Below are 19,170 nucleotides of genomic sequence, written 5' to 3'. Positions count from 1 at the left end.
GGGAGGCAGCCCGGGTGCAGGGGCCCAGGCACGGTCAGCAGAGGCCCGGCCCAGAGTGAGATCCGCCTCCCCGCCCCGCCCGGAGGACGCTTCCGGGCCCCAGCCCAGGCGGCAGGTGACAGTGTCTGGCCTGCTGCAGCCCAGGGTCAGGCAGGTGCTGACCTCCCCCCACCACCCCGCTCTGCAAATACAAAAATAAATGCCAGCTGTCCGGGCAGACCTCGGCGCTATTTTGGTCAGGGCGCTGGCCCAGGCTGCAGCTCCGTGGGCGGCGGGCGGCCCCTCCCCACCCCTCGCCCACGGGGGCATCTCAGGTTTGGGGCCAAAGACCACTAAGGGCTGAGGGCTACCTAAAAGGAGAGGAGCCCTGGCCCCCAGGAAACATGGGGTCTGCTCTGGCTTCCCCATAGTGTGTGGCAGGAGAGGAGCTGGGGGGAGGGCATTTGTTATTTCAAAAGAAAAAAGCACGGAAGGGGTCTGAATGGGGAGACCCGGCATTTTGGACTCACGCTTATTTCTCAGTTTTAGAGAGGTTTTGTTTTTGGTTCCCAGTGGGGTGTTGGGGGCGGGCACCCCCATTTTTCAGTCTTTACAAGCTCGTGGCCTGGGCACAGAGCTGGAGGAGGCTGGCATCTCTCATGGCCTGTCCAGGGGCCTTGGGTCACCCCATCCTCTTAGCCACCCTCTCACTCTTCCATGACACGGGAACCAGGAGAGACCCTAACGCAGCGGTGCACAGCCACCACTTCTTCCCGCCTTCTCCCTGCACATGTGATCCCGGAAGTCCTTTCGCAGCCCCTGAGGTGGGCAGCTCAGGGAAACTGAGGTACTGAGTACAAGAACTGGGCATCTGGGCTTCAGCTTTGTCTGACCCCCTCCCTGTGGAGCTTGGATATGCTCAGCCCCTCCTGTCTGCCAGCCCAGCCCCGGGGGGCTGACCAGCCAGCTCAGAGGATGGAAGAGAAACAGGGAAGCTCACTGCAGTTAGTGAACAAGCGGGAACACAGGAGAGAGGAATGTTGAGAGTTCTGGGCTGCTGGGTGGAGAGGGGGCACTGTGATTGGGCTTTGAGGGATGTATAGGAGTCCAGTTGGCTGACGAGTAGGTAGCAGTGTCGCCTGAAGACACTGAAGGCTCTGAGCAGTAGTGAGGCCCCATGTGAGGTCTGAGAACTTCCAACAGCAGCCCAGCAGAGTGGGAAGGGGGCGATTTGGAGACAGGGAGTGGCAGAGAGGGGCCGAAGTATAACCACGTCCACCAGCCCTGTTGCCTGCTGCGAGGTTTATGGCAGGCTGGGGCTACCGCTTTTACCCCGGGCCAGTGCCTGGGTCTCTACCCCGCCCCGTCTTCCCCGAGGTGGGCATAGCCCACGCAGGGGGTCGGGAGCTCAGGCCGGTGGGTCCTGGGGCTCAGTGTGCGCTCTCGTCCCTGCAGCCATGCCAGGGTCCCGGCAGGAAGAGGTGATCGACCACAGACTCACGGAGCGCGAGTGGGCCGAGGAGTGGAAACATCTCAACCACGTGAGTGTCCTGGAGGGACTGGGCTGCGGGGGAGGGTCCTGTGGGGTGGGGCCAGGCACAGGGCAGGACTGTGGGGCGGGGCCGGGCGCGGGGGCGGGGGGGGGGGCCTGAGCCGGACTGTCCCGCCCTGCCCCACGCACCTGGGTGGTCCCGGCTGTCTCCAGATGCCCCTCAGCGGGCTTCCTTGGGGGGTCGGGGAGCCGACAGTGCAGAGCTGGCCCCGGCGGGTTGGGAGCGCCCCTCTCCCGCACCCGAGTCCCCGTCGGCCCTCAGGGGAGCCCGCTGCCGCCCGCAGCTCCTCAACTGCATCATGGACATGGTGGGCAAGACGCGGCGCTCCCTGACCGTGTTGCGGCGCTGCCAGGAGGCCGACCGCCAGGAGCTGGCCCGCTGGAGCCGGCGCTGCGGAGAAACCCAGGATCTGAAGAAGGGGCCCCGGCCCAGCCCCGAGGGTCCCCCCGCAGGTGCGGGCGCTCACCCGACAGGGGGCCCTTCTGCTTGGCACACAGCACCCCAACACTGGGGCTGGGGGCACCTGCCGCGCCAAGTCCCCCATGCGGGCCCCCCTTGAGTCTGGGGTCCCTGGAACCAGTCAGGGTGGAGTGGGCGCCCCCAGCCCCGGGGCCGACAGCAGGCTGTCGGGGTGACCCTGCCCCTGCCTGCCTTCCAGATGCCCGCCAGGAGCTGGTGCCCAGGACCTTCTCCGGCTGCATGCCTGAGGAGATCTGGAGGAAGGCTGGTGAGTGGCCAGGGCGCAGTCGCTCCGCCTGGAGCTGGGGCCTCGGAGGGCTCCGGAGGTAGCAGGGCCAGGGCCCTTTGCAAACCCCATGACATGGAGTTCCCGGAGAGGCTGACAGCATTCCTGGTTTGGGGGACCCTGCACCCCAACATGCACTAGGAAGTGAGGGAGCCACTCGGGCCAGGTGCTCGGAGGAACTGTGGGGGCCTCACTCACACTCCACCCACGTGCACACACACACATGCACACACACACATGCACAGGGCACTCGCACACATGTGCACCCGCACACACACAGGAAACTGGTCTCCTCGGGCGCTTAAGGCCAGCATGGCGTTCTGGGTATGCGGTTGCACATGGCGTGGGGGGTCATCGGTGTGGAGTGGGTGGGGAAGTGGCGAGACTGTGTATCTGGGTTCGCAGATGGATTCGATGGGAAACAAGGGGGAGAGAGAGCTCAGCTTCTGGAAAGCAAGGGGAGGGCAGGGTCCCTGCCTGAGCGGCAGCAGGGGTGCACACATAGCTGCCCAGTGGGAGGTTCGGGGGCTGGGTCCGGACCCTGTCCCCTCACCTCCGCCAGCCCCCTGGTCAGCCCTGTGGTCCCCTGGCCCACGTATGCAGGCGGGCTGGGGTGGGGGTTGGTGTGACGCTGCCATGCGGCCACACCATCCCATCTGGAGCAGGTGGGTCCCCTCGGCAGTCCCAACTTCTCCTCATAGGGTACAGCCAGGGGGTGGCAGGGTCCCCAAGGTGGGCGCAGGGTTCCCCCAGCCGTGGGCCAAGCGGTTGGCTCTTTGGCTGGCACCACCTGCACCTGAGCTCACACAGGCCAGAGCCAACGGCCACAGAAACAGCTGCTCGATCCCAGGGGACAGGACAGGTCTGGGGGTGATGACGGGGTGAGGGGGAGGCACTGGGTGAGGGGGTTTCCTGCCCACTCCCAAGGGGGCTGGAGGCAAAGGCAGACTGTGGGACAATCGATCGAGCCTTGGCCCCCAGAGCAAGGCCGCAGTGCCCACATCCCCAGGTCATGAAGCCGGTGCCTGCTCAAGCTGAGGCCCCAGTGGGGGGTGGGCTTTGGAGCCGTCACCCATGCCCTGCACCCCCCTACCCCGAGGCCGAGGGCATGTGCCACGTGCACGCACATGTCTGCCAGCTGGTGGGGGGTTGTGGCACGCGCAGCGTCCCGTGGGGTGGGCGCGGAGTCTGGGCGACTCCAGCCAGGTTATGGGACCTGCTGGCCATGGGGTCTCTGCAGAGGAGGCGGTGGACGCGGTGAGGAGGCAGGCTGTGTCCGAGCTGCAGAGGGCCGTGTCCGACGCCGAGCGCAAGGCCCACGAGCTGGTCAGCTCGGAGCGAGCCAAGATGGAGCGGGCTGTGGCAGAGGCCAGGAGACGGGCCTCAGAGGATGCCCTGACCGCGGTGAACCGGCAGGAGGACTCCAGCGAGGTATGCCACCCTGCACCCTCCTTCCAGCTCAGCGGTGCAAGCCGGCCGGTGGGGATGGGGCCTGCGGGAGGTGGCAGGGCCATGATGGGGGCAGGACACCAGACGCTGAGTGCAGCAGGGGGCCGGGGGTGCAGGGGGCCAGGGTGGGTCTGCGTGGGGTGGGGGTGGGGGGCTGCAACGTGGCCCAGGAAGCCAGGGGGTGGGAGACCCCTCCCAGAACGGCCCTGGCGAGCCTCTGCCCAGCGTGGCCACCGCCCTCCGCTCCTTACCTGAGCCCTGGAGACATGGACTAGACCTGAGTGGACAAGTGGGGGGTGGCCTGCTGGGGGACACAGCCAAGTGAATGCGGGGTCAGCGTGTGAGTTTCAGGTGCAGGGGACGTGTGGGAAAGGGCCGGGCACAGGGCCGGGGGGCGTCAGGAAGAGTCTCTGCAAGCAGGAAGCTCCGAGCTGGGTCCTGGAAGAGGGGAGCTCCCAGCAAGGGCCCTGGGGCGACCTGTACACCAGCGAGGAGGGCTGGAGCCGCGTGCGGCTGGGGGCAGGTGGGGCCCGGCTCCCAGAGGCTCTGGGGCTTTTATCTACTCCCGAGGCGCGGGGGGCCAACGAGAGCTGCCCCAGCCCTGGAAGCACCTGGGGTGCCGAGGGGGACACAAGGTCATGACGGGCCCCTGCTGTCCTCAGCCCTTTCCGCGGGTACCGCCCACACCACTGAGAGATGTGACGGGCAGGACGCGGGGCTCGGCCATCTCCCTTCTCTGGGGCCACATGTGGTCCTAGAGCCCGGCGAGGCCGGGAGGGCTTCCTGGAGGAGAGGGAAGGGCCGAGGTGCCCGTCCGTCCTGAGGGCTGCAGGGCCCTGCAGCTGCCGGGAAAACCCACTTTGGGCAGCTGGAATGCAGAGGTGCGGAGCTGGGAGGGCTGCAGAGCTGCCGGGTCCAGAGGATCTGGGTACTTGGAGAGTTCAGGGGGGCAGACCTGGCCCACCCTTGATCCTCCCTCTGCCCCCCACCCTTCCCTCACCCCCAGAGCTGCTGGAACTGTGGGCGCAAGGCGAGTGAGACCTGCAGCGGCTGCAACGCTGCACGCTACTGCGGCTCCTTCTGCCAGCACAAGGACTGGGAGCGGCACCACCACGTGTGTGGCCAGAGCCTGCACAGCCCGGCCACCGAGGCCGCCCGCCCGGGCCCCTCACTGCCCACGGGCGCCGCCAGCCCCAGCGAGGCCAGCTCCACGGGGCCCTCTCGGCCTGGCTCCCCCGGCCCGCCGGACGCCGCTCCCCGCCGACCCCTCCCGGACCCTGAACCCCGGCCCGCCGGACGCCACGCCCCGCCGACCCCTCCCGGACCCTGATGCCAGACCTCGGGACACTGTGCCCCACCGACCTCGCCTAGGCCCCGGCCCGCGGACGCCACCCCTGCCGATGGAGTCACTGCTGCTACTGCTTCTCTCCAAAAGAAAACACAGACCCCACGAGACTGCACCCGCACACCTGCCTCAGCTACTGGCCACCACGCTGCCAGCCCCCCCGACAAGCACACCCTCCTCGAGCGTCCTCAGGAACCTCGACTGGGCCCGCGTCGGTGGACGGATGCCACGGGAGTAGACACGCCACGGGAGTGGACGCTGCCCGAGCTCCGCCTGTCCTGCTCTCTTTTCCCTCCTCTTTCTCTGTCTCGTTTTCCTGTCCTTGTGGCTCTCCCACACCTCCTCTTTAATGGAAAAGGTCTAATTGTTTGGTGACTTATATTTTCAGCAAAGAATTTTGGGGGTTTTGGGTTTGTTTTGTAGGCAAAAGAGGTACTCAGAAATGGACAAAGAAAACTGTGGGGTTTTTTTCCCCTCCCTATTAAAAAGGGGAAAAGAAGAAAACTCATTTTGTAGCCTGAGAGCTGAGCTACTGTATAACCGAAATCCCAGAATAGGCACTGAAAAGGATTTCAGGTTCCGACACAAGAAGCATTTTTGGTTTCGGGTGTTGGGATTTTTTCTGTCTCCTTTGATATCAAACTCTTTGGCTTTAAGTGAAAATCCAAAAAATTTTTTAAAAGTCAAGGAAGAACCCTTGTGAACTACCTGCCAGCTAGCCAGCCAAGGATACCAGACCCACCTCTGCTCCAAAGGAAACCCAAAAAGCAAACACGAGAAATCAAGATCCAAAATGTTGTCACTGCCAAAGTTTCGGGTTTTTTTTCACTGTTTGACTCCACTCTTGGGTTTGTTTGGCTGTCGGTCCCTTTTTCCTCTTGCTTTTGGGGTGTTGGGTATCCGGGTGTGAAGGGTTTTCTCTTCAGCCTGCCGGCCGCCCCCATGTGCATTGGCTCCCGCCCTCACGCTTTTCATCACATTTGCTTTTTCCCACTGTGAAAAGAAGTGCTGATGTGATCTTCCCGGGGCGGCTCCTGTGATGCAGCGTCCCCGCGGCCACTCTCCCCTCCTCGATTTTTGCAGAACACAAGAGACGTACACACAAAGCCGCACCCTGCGGTGCCTGCGGCCGGCTGTATATAACCCTCCACTGCTCCTGAAGTCTGCGCAGCCTGCCGTGGCGGGGGGGGGCTCCTGTAGAAGGCCCCACACCCCCTCCCCTGCAGCCCCCTCTGCGCCCCCCACGATTTCAAGGAGGAAATCAAGGAAGAAGGCAAGTCCTGCTGGCGCTCCCCGGAGGGGCCGGCGGCGCAGGGCAGAGAGTGCAATGGGGAGGGTGGAGCCGGGTGCGGCGCGGGGACTGCGGGGTGATGTGAATGTACATAGTCTTCGCAGAGGCCCAAAAACGAGACTCACGACGATGAGGATGCGAAACAAGAGATGTTTGCCAAATAAAAAGTAATTCATAGAAACCCCCGTTCAGGAAATGGTCGAGAGTCTGCCCTGGGGCCTCGTGGCGGGGCACTGGCTCGCTTGTGGCTCTTTGTACAGAGTCGTAAGAATCCATTTCTCGGGCATTGGAGGGGGGATTTGAGTAGGGTCCATGCCATGGGCTGCCCCGAGACGAGCCAGCCACCCCACGCCCACTGTCCCTTGTCCATTTTCGGGTCACTCTCACCAGCAGCAGGAAAGTGAGACCAGTGTGGGGTGCCCCTGCCTCCCTCCACCCTGAGCAGCTCTGCCATCCTGCCCTCGTCCTGCACCCCTCGCCTGGGCCAGCAAAGGGCGAGGTAACAAGTTCACAAAGGAAGATGAGCCAGTGAGCTGGCAGGGTCTGAGGGGTCTGCTGGGGGCGTGGGGGACAGCGTAGCCGAGCGTCCGGCTTGCGACCCACGGGGGCCAGCTGCTGAGGCGGCCACTGCAAGAATCAGGGCAGTGGCGAGAGGGGCTCGTTGGCGGTCCTCAGGCAGGGGGTGGCTGGTGTGGATGAAGCAGGGCCTATGCGAAGGTGCTGGGCCCCCACTGGTCAGACCCTGTTCTGTCCCCACAGTGCCCAGGCCCCTTTGGCCAGAGGCCCCTGACCCACACAAGGCATCAGTGCCTGGGGCAGGACCCTCTCAGGTGCTACATCATGAGCTGCCCCCGCAGCCACCCCTCCCGTGGCCTGTCTCCACAGCATCTTTCTGGTGGAGCCCCCCAGGAGCTCGCAGACCTCTGACGCAGGGGCACAGGCCAAGGTCCTGCCCCTCCACCCCAGCCCAGTCTTCCATGTGGCCCTGAAAGCTCTGGGAGAGACCAGTAGGCCCCTCCCCAAATCCCAAGGCCAAGGGCAACTTCACCCATCCTCTGGGGCCACAGCTGGGGCCAAAGTCGGGGTGCAGCCGGCACCTCCCCCAGAAGACCAGGCCCAAGGAGTGTAGGAGAGTAGACAGATGGGGGAGACAGCAGGACAAACACTGGCCCCCAGGCCCACTCTTTCATGCCCCCCACCCCACCAGGGTGAATTCCCTGGGAGGGGGGGTTGCTCCCTCCTGTCTCCCCCCATCCTTTCTTGTCTGGGATCTCGGCCCCTCTCCTCGGGTTGCCATGGACCCCAGCGTGTCTGGGTGGACTCCTGCGGACCCAGCCATGAGGTGTGGGGGAACTGGTCCCCTGACCCAGCAGAAGTCCCTTCCGGCCACTGCTCAGACCTGGCAAGGACCAGGGCTGCCCACTCCCCGGGGGGCAGGTGTGGGGTCCAGGCCACATCCGGCTGGCTCTCACTGCCCCTATTGGGGCAGAGGGGAGCTGGGTACCCAGGGGCCAAGAGGAAAGTGGGGAAGGCTCTAAGGGCCCCACGGGCGGGTGACCGGGGACCCTGCCGGGAGCCCGTGTCAGAGGCTGGGAGCAGGCAGGCAGGAAGCCAGGCCTTTCGGCTTTGGTTTCTTCCACCCCACCCCCTCGCTGCCCCCACATCTGCCCACAGACACTGCCCATCCCCGCAGTGCACTCCTGACCCATCCAGCCATCTGTCCACCCACCCATCCACCCATCTGCATGTCCGTATGTCCACCTATCCAGCCGTTTGTCCACCCTTGTACTCACCCACTCCACCCTCCCCACTGCTCTATTTCACCTGTTACCTGTCCCATCTGTCCTTTTCCATCTTCCCACCTCCCACCACCCATCTCTGGGTCCACCTAGCCATTGAGCCGGTCAGGTGTGTGTCTGTCTGTCCTGCAATCCAGCCCACGCAACTCTCCCTCCAGTGACCTCTGGTGAGCAGCACCAGCTTCCCGTGTGCCAAGGCTGCAGGGGCACCCTGGCCACCCCATGGCCTCAGCTGCCCTGAGAGCCTGGCCCAGGCTGCTCCCAACACACCCAGGGATAGACAGACTGCCACTGCAGTGCTAGAGGGTCTGCCAGCAGCAAGCACGGTGCAGGTGAACAGGTGCTGACCTGAGGGCCTCCCCCACTCCTGCTGGGCCCTGGGCAGACAATCCTGGGCAGGAGACTCTGGGCACTGAGCAGCCCTGCCTGCCCTTCCCTTCTGACCCGGGAGGTGTGTCCGGCCCAGACCCAGCTCCCCCCCCCGGTGGCCCCCAGCTCCGAGTTGAGTTCCACAGGCTGGAGGCCGGGTGGGTGTGGGAACAGAATTCCGGGACCCCCGGGGAGCAGCCACAGGCCCCTGCTGTGCCTGACCCCACCCCGTGCTGCGCCCTGACAGGTCCCTCCTGGTTCCGCCCCTCCTAGAAGAGAGGAGAGGAGGCAGATCAGGAGAGGCGAGGGGAGCTGCGCTCTCAGGGTGTCTGCCTGCCCCCCGGGAGACGTCCAGGTGAAGCCAGCGTCTGTGTAATCATCATCTGCTCTTCCCCCAAAGTTCCAGAAAATTCCACAAGCTGGCACAGAAAACTGCAAACCTTCTCTGCCTCCGCGTCCACGGAGCTGGCCTGGTGCGTTCAGTCCCTGCAGCCAGAACCAGCCCCGCCTGGACCAGGGCCCTGGCCACAGGCCTCTGCTGGCCACATCACTCTGTGGCTGGGGCACCCAGCGGGGATTCATTTCCCAATTCCTCCTTTTAAAAAACTACCCCAACGCAGGTGGCCCAGCTCCGGGGACTGTCCCTGCATCTGTGGAGGCCCCTGCACGGCCACGTCTCAGCTCCATCCTGGCCCACCTGAAGGGCTGCGCCCCGCGTCCCTGTAAGAAAATGATCTGCCATGCGGCTCTGCCCAGGCTGGGCTGCCGCACTGGTGTCACTGGCTTCTGCCGCCTCTCTTCCTGCCCACCAGGGGAGAGAGGCAGCCGCCCTGCAGGGAGAGGGGCCCACCAGGGGAGAGAGGCAGCTGCCCTGCAGGGAGAGGGGCCCACCAGGGGAGAGAGGCAGCCGCCCTGCAGGGAGAGGGGCCACCAGGCCCTCAGGGGCTGCTCAGCCTCCAGCTCTGCATGCACTGCCCCAGCGTGGGGACAGCCCCCACGGGCCGCCACACCCTGAGGGTGACCACACAGGAAGGACCTCGGCTCCCGGAGGCCGCCCTGTTCCCGCCCAGGGTCCAGGGGCCGAGGCGGTCATTACCACCACCCCCAGCCTCGGAGCATGGGGTCTTAAAGACGCCATTCAAGGGCTGGGCTGTCCCCTGCCAGGGATGGAGCCCAGCAGGACCCAGGGTCAGCAACCCTGGGACAGGGCGGACACGACCAGGTTTACCCAGGGCAGTGCTCAGAGGGGGTGGGCTGGCGGCAGGCCTGGATATGGCCGGCCACTGTGTCCCACAGGCAGCAGGGGTCACGCCCCAGCCAGTGCCTTCCATGCACCCATGGGAGGGAGAGGGGCTGCCCTGCCCTGACCACCGCGAGGTGGGCTTCATCCTGCTAGCTGGTGCCACCACCGACTCACCCTTAAGGCAGGCTGGTTTTCAGGGGGTTGTGCTAGTGGTCAGGCCAGGGACACCATGGCCACCCCAGGGAGGGGGAGCAACCCAAGGGAACCTCACAGAGGCAGCGGCAGAGACCACAACGGGAACAGCACCCTCTGGTGTTGTGCAGCATAAGTCCGTGCAGGAGGGTGGAAATGGGGAACCCAGGGCTCACACGGAAAACCGGACCCCTTTCCAGTTGGGAGCAGTGCCCAGCCATGGACTCTGCCCTGGGGCTCCTCCCCTCACAGGTCTGGGGGCACAACGAGGCGCTTTTGGGCCTGGCTGCGTTGGAGTTGAGAAGCAGGATGGGCAAGGGACCGCGTCTCCCCGGGGCAGGGCTGGGTGCATGGCACAGGCCCCTGCCCACCCGGTAGGCTTGGGCTTGTGCTGAGTGCAGACAGGACGGCAGGAGGACATGACCCCTGGCCAGGATGGCATGGAGGGAACAGACGTCAGGGCCCCTGATGTCACTGTCCAGGGGAGGGACGAATGACAGCACGGTCGGGGGTGGGAACAGAGCACAGAAGTCTGACTTTCTTCACTCCAACTGTCCTCGGGCAGGTAGGTGGCTGCCTCGTCCCCAGCAGCTTCCCTCTGCCCTTGGAGGAACCCCTAACACAGGTGGGGTGGGCAAGGGGCTCTGAGGTGTCAGAATGGACGGACAGAAGTTGTCCAGTCCCCAGGGCTCTTGACTCACCTTCACCCTCCTGGCAACCACCCAGCGCTGGCCTGGACGCCCAGAAGCTTCGTCTCTACCTGGCCAGCCCTGATGCCGCCTCCTCCAGGAAGCCCGCCTTGACTTTATGCAGACAACGTTGCTCTACCCTGGGACACTCAGATAACCTGTTGGTGCCCTTGCTGTGATCACTGCAGCCCATAAACAGCCATCTCAATGCACTGGCCGAGGGGCATCGAGCTCCCTGAGCTCCCACCCGCTAATGCATGGTGGTCCCGGGGCCCAGTCGCACTGTGGCAGGGGAGCCACTTGGCCGCTCGGGTCTCTCCACCACAGCATCCTGGGGGTGCCAGGGCAGCGGGGTGGCTGGGCTGGGACCCTTCTGGGCCCAGGGACCGAGGCTGGAGGCTTAGCTGCGCCCCGGACGCACAAGTGGGTGCAGCTGGCCTCAGGGAAGCTTAAAATCCGGGAGGGGCTGGCAGGTGCAGGCGGTGGAGGTGAGAGGGCGGAGGTAAGCAGCACCCGCTGAGCCGTGGCCCCTTGCCCCTGGCCCTATGTGGCCCTTCCTCAGCCGCACCCTTTTCCCGCCCCCCACGGAGGCCTGGCTCCAGAGCGTGTCCTCGGACCCTGAGGCCCAGGGCTGGGGGGCCTGCAACAGGGCTGAAAAGACTCCTCTGGGGGCTGGAGACCAGGAGGAGGAAGAGGAGGAGGAGGATGGAGACGCAGGCTTCCCTCTTTCTCTCCTGGAGAGGGAGACCCTGGCCGAGGGTCCCGGGCCAGATGAGGTAGCAGCAGCAAAGCAGGCCCACAGTAGGGGGCATGGGCAGCGCCCCCACCCGGAGCACCTCCAGCCCAGAAGGCGGTGGTCTGTAGCCCCCTGCCTCATGGGGGCAGGACAGACACAGCTCCTGCGGCCGCCGGGGAGGGCTGGGGCCTTGGCAGCCGAGCTGGGCCTGCGGGCTGGGGGAGGGGAGCACCCCCCCCCCCCCGCCCATCTGTGGGACTGGTGTGCACAGGAGCTGGAGGCCATCAAGCTGAGGCTGCGGGCCATGGAGCAGGCCCAGTGGCTGCCCGGGGAGCCCGACTCTGCCTGGGAGGAAGAGGAGGCCCCCGGGGCCACACCCAAAGGGCAGCTGCTGAGTCCCGAGCCAGGTAGGGCCGCGGGTGGGGCAGGGCCTCTCTAAGCGGGGTGGGGGCTGCGCGTCCTGCGGGATCAGCGTGGCCAGGAGAGCCCCCAGAGCCGGCTCTGCAGGGCTTCTGGCACGTTGAGGGGAGAGCTGTGTGAACAGAACCCCCTTGCCCACAGGCCGCCTCTTCCCGGGGACCCCTGAGAGCGTGGAGGCTGACCACAGATCCGTCTATGTGGGCAACGTGAGTGGAGCGGCTGGGTCCCCAGTGCACCTTTCCACGGCGGGGCTCAGCCTCCTTGAAAGCTCAAGCATCAGGGCGCTGAGCAGATGCCCCGGGAGCAGGCGGGGGGCGGGGGGTCCCGAGGGGCCAGGGGGGCCAGGGCAGCTCACCCGCTGATGTCCCCACGCAGAGCTGGGGGGTTCCACGTAGTATTTCCCCTGCTTGAGGGTCTGCAATGAGCTCGCAGCTGAAAGCGGACAGGAGCACTCCCGAGCACGCAGGGAATGGGCAAAGCCGACTGCCCTCGGGTCTCCTCTGCCGGGGCAGGGCCTTGGGCTGCCCCCTGGACCCTGGGCTCTGTCCAGGGCTGCTGAGAAATCCAGAGGCCCCAAGGCTGGAAAGAGACTGTGCCTATGCCAGGTGGACTACGGGGGCACAGCCGAGGAGCTGGAGGCCCACTTCCACCCCTGCGGCGACGTCCACCGCGTCACCATACTGTGTGACAAGTTCTCCGGACACCCGAAGGGGTCAGTGGGGGGCGGCGGAGGCACAGGGGCCCAGCACCTCATCACTGCCTGGGGCGGGCCTGTTGGGGCGTGGGTGCCCCTGGAGCCCCTGCTGCCCCCAGCCCCACACCCAGCCCTGCACCTCCTCCAGCTATGCCTACATCGAGTTTGCCGCGGAGAGCTCCGCCAGGGCTGCCATGGAGCTGGATGAGAGCATTTTCCGGGGCCGGGTCATCAAGGTGGGTGTCCCTCCAGCCCCACATCTTGGTGCCCCAAGCTTGTCAGCACCCACAAGGTGAGGAGGTGGCACAGAGAGGTTGAGGGATATGTCCAGGGACACACAGCTACCCAGGCACAGACCAGCTGCTGTGCCATGGTGTCTTGGAGGACATGAACCTGGGGTTCAGCACTGTGACCTGGCATCGCACCTGGAGGGGTGCCCCATGCCCTCGAGCCGGGCTCCCCCTGCACAGGGAGATGCGGACAGTGAGTGGGGCACACCAGGTGACTCTGACTGGATGGGTGGGAGCTTGGGACCCCAGGTAAGGCTTCAGCCAAGCCCAGGAGGGGGGGACTGGGGCCCGGGAAGAAACCCAGGAGAGCTTTGTGGAGGCAGCTCTAACCCACGGCTCGGCATAGGCTGGACTTCGGCTGAGCTGGCAGGAAGGGGAAGGTCAGGGGGTCAATTCCTGGGGCCCGAGAACTTGGCAGGGACTACCCCTGGGTTGTGACTCCTCCAGCTCAGCCTGCTGTCCTAGGTACTGCCCAAAAGGACCAACCTGCCGGGGATCAGCTCCACCGACCGCGGGGGTCTGAGAGGACGCCCAGGCCCCAGGGCAGGGTTGTTTCTGCACAGCAGCCGCAAGACCGGGCCCAGGCTCAGGGCCTGGGGCCGGGGACGGAACCGGTGCGTGGGGCACCCCATCTCCTCCCCCCTCCCCTCCCCCCTCATTCCCTCCCCTCCCTCCATCCCAGTGGCTGACCAGGAGGTCCAGGGGTGGAGCCGGTGCGTGGGGTGTCCCCTCCCCTCCCCCCATCCCAGCGGCTGACCAGGAGGTCCAGGGGTGGAGCTGGTGCGTGGGGCACCCCATCTCCTCCCCCCTCCCCTCCCTTCCCCTCTCCTGCCCTCCTCCCCTCCCCGCTCATTCCCTCCCCTCCCCCCATCCCAGCAGCTGACCAGGAGGTCCGGGAGGCCCTGTCCCCACAGCCCTTGCCTTCGGTTCTCCCTGTGCAGGGTGCGCGGAAGGCTCTCGCCCTGGATTTGGCCCTATTGAAGGAGGAGTGGGCCGGGGCCCGCATAGGAGAGGCGCGGCCCCCAGGGGCGCTTGTCCTGGAGGGGGGTGGGAGTGGGAGCTACAGGCCTGGGGCCTGCGCACAGGAGGGCCGGGGTCTGAGCAGCTCAATTTTAAACGGGATTGTTTTAAAGAAAAACGGAAATGTGTGTGTCTTAACGGTAAAGGATAAACTATTAAATTTGAACACTTTTAAACGCAGGTGAGGACAGGTGTGCAGATGTGTTCCTTTGTCTCTGTCTCCGAGGCGGGCTCTATGGAGGCGGGGTGTACCCCACCCCCGTTCTCGCTGGGCCAGCAGTGATTTCAGGGCTCAGGCTCAGAGCAGGAACACCGTGTCCCCACGCCCTGGGGAGGTGGGTGGGGTGGGGGGGCTGCTGAGCTGGGGCGGGGGGGGTGGGGGTGGGGGGTGGGTTAGGCCCTGGCACTGGCTTCAGGCTTCCAGGAGAGCAGCCCGCCCGCCCACCATGCCACCCGCCCAGGGTGGGCTCCGTCCGGGCTCCCGGGGGCCCCCTGCAGCCTTACGTGGCCAAGGAACTGCACGCCACCCCCGCGGGCTCCGCTCCCTCCATCCTGGCGGGAGCGCTAATGGAAGAGTTCACTGCGCCTCTGTCCTAGCAGCTGGCAGAGTGGCCCCGGAGGACCCCACCACAGGACACTGCACCCCAGGCTCATGTCCCAGCCCTCGTAGTGGCCAGTGTTCCTGGGCAGCCTTCTGGCCAAAATGGCTTGATTTTGTTAGGGAGCATTTTTGCCCTGACTCCCACTAAATGGAGAAGCCCCTGGATTCCTGTCTGCCTGGGTAGGCCTCCACTAGGGCGTGGGGCATCCAGCAAGGGCTCAGTGGCCACCGAGAAGGCCCCAGGGTTGCGGCCAGGAGAGGTGGGAGGAATGCAATGTTCCTTTGCTCTCTTGGGCACAGGGCAGAAGGAAAAGGGGTGCCTGGGGAGGGGACAGCCACCCCAGTGAGAGCGGAGGGGCCACAGACCAGCCTTGGGTGGGGGGCTGGGAAGGCAGGGGACAGGCACGTAGGGGCCCCTAGCCCCTGCAGTCACGAAAGGAGAAAGCCCAAGCTCAACAGGCAAGAACTTTAGTGGACCCCACGCACAAAGGCCTTGGCCCAAGACCGCCCATCACGCGGGGCAGAGGCACAACCCCGTCCCCGATGCTGCTCCTGCTCAGCACAGCTGGGTCATCATGGACGCCACCATGTTGTCGAAGGCCCTGCAGAGGGAGACGCAGTCAGTGAGGGAAAGCACAAGACCTCCGGGATGCTCAAGGCACGTTCCGGGACTCAAGGAAGGTGACACGGCTGAGGCTGGGATGTGTCCTGTCCTCCAGGCTGACGGGCAGTGCCAGCCACCCTGCTGCTTGTTTCCACTCCTCATTTGGGACTCCCGGCGTTCTCACCCGAAGGGTCCCAGACAGGGTGGAGGTGTGGGCAGGCAGGGTGCAGCAGGGCACCTGGGAGGGCCACGGCTGGGGAAGGCACTGAGGACAGAGTGTGGCTGGGGCCGCTCTGGCTATAAGGGCCCCTTGGGAACTGTGCCTAGGGATGGAGGGACTTTCCAGGAGCAGGTCTGGGTGTGACAGACCCCAAGTCACCCCATAAGGCACCTCCATGCTCCTCAGATGTCAGGGCTGTATGTGTGAGAACTATTTGGAAAAGGCTGCAATTCGGTTTTCTGACAGAGCTGGTTCAATGTAAAGAGAGAACCAGGCACAGGGGTCATAGGCAAGGGGATGTTTTCTTCTGGGAGGCCGACACCCAAATGCATAGACTCACTCGCGTCTGGGGGGCACCCTGGCAGCTGCTGGGTCCTCCCAGGCCACAGAATGGACAGAGGGCAGACTCTGCCCCTCTCTCCTTCGATCCTTTTATCTGCTTTATCCCAGGAAATTCTGAGTCAGTTTGTTTGGAAAAACGGGCTTCTGCTGCCTTAAAATCACTGCTTGAGGGAAACAGTGTTCAAAGCTTTTTTTTAAAAGACTTTTCCTCCCTTCTTTTTCAGAATAGCAAGACAGGTCCTAAAGAATTTGTTTTTTTAGGCAAACCAAAGAAAGCACCCTGGAGTGCCCACTTTGGAGTGAATGCAGCACCCACTCGGCCCACCTGGAGTGAATGCAGTCCCCGGGGTTATAGAAGGGGTTGCACATGACGTCCGTGTACGAGCTGTGCAGCTTTCGGAACATCTGAAGGCCAGACAACATCTTCCATTAGCACGGACAGGCAGCTACTGCCAGATGTCTGGCTTCTCAGCATTTTAAAACAAAGTGAAAAAGAGAAACAACAAAACAAATAAACGAACCACCCAGGACTGCCCCCACCCGAGCTCACGCTGCGGATCTCGTTGTCGCGGAGCGCGGTGTTGGAGGAGTCTACCACCATGACGAACTTCACCTTGGAGTTGGTCACGTAGCCGTATCTGTGCAGCTGCTCAGGGAACACGCTTTCAACCCGGGGACCCCGTGACAGCGAGCAAGACGGCAAAGCCCCAACAGCAGGAGCGCACGAAGGAGAGCCATCTGCTCCACTCCCCGGGCCCCGAGGCAAAGCTTCTTTGGGAACACATGACAACTGTGAAATCACAGACAGTGTCGCAGGCTGGCTGGGCCTGCGATGGCACAGGACGGCCACGCGGACCGGGCGGTAGAAGCCTGCAGCCGCTTCCTAATGAAGAAGAGAAAGCCTAGCCCGGGGGACTAACTCACCAAGGCCTTCACTCTGCCTGGGCACCTGGACCTCCTCTTGGTCTCCCCGAGTCAGATCTGGCCTGGGGACTTGACCTGCAAACCCAGTGGTTTCACAGACAGAACCCTGCTTAAGGTAGCCCCACTTCTCAAAACTACTTTCCATCGTAACATAGCCGCTCCCAACATATCATCATAGGCAAGCTGCGTCACAGCCTGTGGGAACACCTACGCTGAGCTCCGTGGGTTTCAAGCAATTCGTCCCAAGGGACTTGTGGAGATTATACAATGAATTGCAGAGCTGGACCTAACATTAGAAATGGATGACATAATTACTGCTTGCTTAAAGGTGTTGACCTGGCTGAGAAAACACAGAAAGGAATCCCTGTAGGAAGGAAGCAGGCAGGAGAGTCCAGTTCTTCTACAAAGTAGTTTAAGGGACAAGTGTACACAATCACACTTCAGCAGGTGATTCAAGCTTGCTTTCTTCCAAATTATTCTCCCAATTAAGGGAAAAGACAGGTCTGAGGACCTCCTTAACCCCAAATTGCCCTAACTCCCTAGGAAAACCTCGCCTTTCTTTCTATTCATGCAATGTCTTCTCTGCCTCCAACTGTGGGCAGAGCCCCCAGGTACAAAACCCTGCAGGGCGCAGGGATCTGCCCTCACCCATCGGCCTCTGAAAGATACACCTTGTAGTCTTCCGTGGGGTACAGCAGGCCCAGGTAGAGCTCCCGCTGGTCCACGAGCGCCTTGCCCATGGCTGAGATCTTCTCGTCCACCACGTCCAGGGACGTGTGCACCATGTAGTGGAACTTGAGCTCACTCTCGGTGGGGACGCTGCGCGTGTAAAGGGGGTAATTCTGCAAAAAAGAACAGTGGCAGCTGAAATGACCAAAACCTGCCCCCCGCGCCCAGACTGAAGGCAAAACATGGGGCGTTCACAGGGATGACCAGAGCCTCCCAATCACCTTCCCTTGTGTCTTGGATTTAGCCACAGGAAATGTGCTCTGGTTCTCCAAAATCGTTTACTTATTTCTCCAAACTTCTGGGGGCATTTCCTGCAGGAGACTCCTCCCCATGTGACCCAAACCTAAAAGTAGGTCTATGTAGGGTCTGCAAAGGGGTATCAGTAGGGTGGGCAGGAAAAAGGTGACTGTGAACAGGGTCTGGGTAGCCCTACAGATCACCCTGTCAGCAACAGACATGATCTGGGGTCCACTCTGCCGCAACCCTCCTCACTCGCTTTGTGTGGGACCCAGACCCAGCACACAATCTCCTCCTGCCACTGTAAACATTTGCTGTTTCTCAACTCGCCACCCCTGCCAATCTCTTTTCCTTTGCAAAAGTGCTAGCAGGCCCTTTTACTGAACCCCTCACAGCTCAGCTCAGACTTCATTTGTCTCTGCACAGTCATTTCTTCCCTCTGCTGCCCCAGACACCACAATTCCCATTGACTCTGTCCAGCATGAAGCAATGAAGAGAGGAGGGTACACAGGACCCTGTCCGTTCCCTAACAGAGCTTACAGTCTGGTGAAAAGAACAGCCAATAAACTCAAAAACAAATAAATAATGACAAGTCAGAGGACATGCTCAGAAGGTGTGTTCGAGCAGCTGTGTTCGAGCAGCACTTCAGAGCAGTGACATGACAGGTCCTGCCTCCTACGGTCTACTCTTGTGGAGGATGCAAGAAGGCCCACCAAAGCTTTGTGCTGTGGGAGCAGGTGGATGGCTGCCTGGCTCAGTAGGGTTTCAGAGACGCTTTCTAGAAATGAAATACTTCAGCCAATGGAGGGATTTCCAGCTGCGAAGTCCCAGAAAGGACAGAGCACAGCCTGTGGGGACTGCAAGGAATCCCGTGTGTGCGAGGACAGGTGTAAGGTATGAGGCTGCCAGGGCAAAGGAGACCCACCCCCGGTCTCCCGGGATCCTGTGATCGAGGTTATTCAGACGTATTCCGAGGCAGCGAGAAGCCCCTGGAGGTACTTCAGGCAGGAGGGTGCCACGATCGATTTGTTTTTAAAACATCGCGGTGGCTACCGTGTAGGGAAGACACCGGCAGGAGGGCGTGGCAGTGGGCACCCCGAGGGGGGGGCAGTCTTCAGGTGAGAGACGGCCGGGGCCAAGGTGTGCGGGGGGATAAGGGAGAGAGGCCGTGCGGTCGGGAGGGAGAAGCCACAGCGCCCGCCGAGGGACGGCGCGGGCCGACTTGAGGGCTTCCGGCCGGTTCACCGAAGGAAGACCGGGAGGCGGGCGCGGTGCCCGGGGCTCCCGCGGAGTGGCATTCAGACAGCTGGGCATGCGGGTCGGCAGCCGGGGGGCGTAGGGTCTGCTGGGCGGCACATGGGGCCGCCTCCTCGGAGCCTCAGCTCGGCGCAGCCCACCTCCGGGCCCGCTTCTCGAGGATCCCTCCATCGCCGGGGAAGGAGGAAAGGCGGGCCGGGGAAAGGGGCCCGCAGGCCCGGCCTCCCGACTTCCGCAGCCTGCCGCGGGCCCCGGGCAAGCGCAAGAGCCGGGGCAGGAGGAGCCGGGGCGGGAGGAGCCCGCGGGCCCGCCGGGCCCCGCCGTACGCACCTCCTTGGCGATCACAGCGATGCACACCGCCATCTTGGGAGGCCGGCGGCCTGGCGCCGCGTCACGTGACCCCGCCGGGTCACGCGGACGCCCGGGCCCCGCCCCCGTCGTG

General features: G+C 63.6%; 2 protein-coding genes across 2 annotated transcripts; one reads left to right on the top strand and one right to left on the bottom strand.

The window, feature by feature from the left end:
* Positions 1-11,126: 11,126 nt before the first annotated feature.
* On the top strand, positions 11,127-13,836 carry PABPN1L (PABPN1 like, cytoplasmic). Its single transcript, XM_077133673.1, has 7 exons — positions 11,127-11,430; positions 11,662-11,797; positions 11,952-12,016; positions 12,416-12,522; positions 12,653-12,740; positions 13,260-13,408; positions 13,736-13,836. Exons 1-7 carry the CDS (start codon positions 11,200-11,202, stop codon positions 13,773-13,775), a joined length of 816 nt encoding a protein of 271 aa, XP_076989788.1. The 5' UTR covers positions 11,127-11,199; the 3' UTR covers positions 13,776-13,836.
* A 1,031-nt stretch (positions 13,837-14,867) lies between these two features.
* TRAPPC2L (trafficking protein particle complex subunit 2L) lies at positions 14,868-19,149 on the bottom strand. The gene is made up of 5 exons (XM_077133284.1): positions 19,059-19,149; positions 17,175-17,347; positions 16,132-16,219; positions 15,907-15,986; positions 14,868-15,017 (listed from the first exon to the last, which is right to left on the bottom strand). Exons 1-5 carry the CDS (start codon positions 19,089-19,091, stop codon positions 14,972-14,974), a joined length of 420 nt encoding a protein of 139 aa, XP_076989399.1. The 5' UTR covers positions 19,092-19,149; the 3' UTR covers positions 14,868-14,971.
* Positions 19,150-19,170: the final 21 nt, after the last annotated feature.

Source organism: Tamandua tetradactyla, chromosome 16, assembly GCF_023851605.1.
Source record: "Tamandua tetradactyla isolate mTamTet1 chromosome 16, mTamTet1.pri, whole genome shotgun sequence".
NCBI classification, from domain to species: Eukaryota; Metazoa; Chordata; class Mammalia; order Pilosa; family Myrmecophagidae; genus Tamandua; species Tamandua tetradactyla.
The sequence above is the reverse complement of the archived record's forward strand: the minus strand, read 5'-3'. Positions and strand labels throughout refer to the sequence as shown.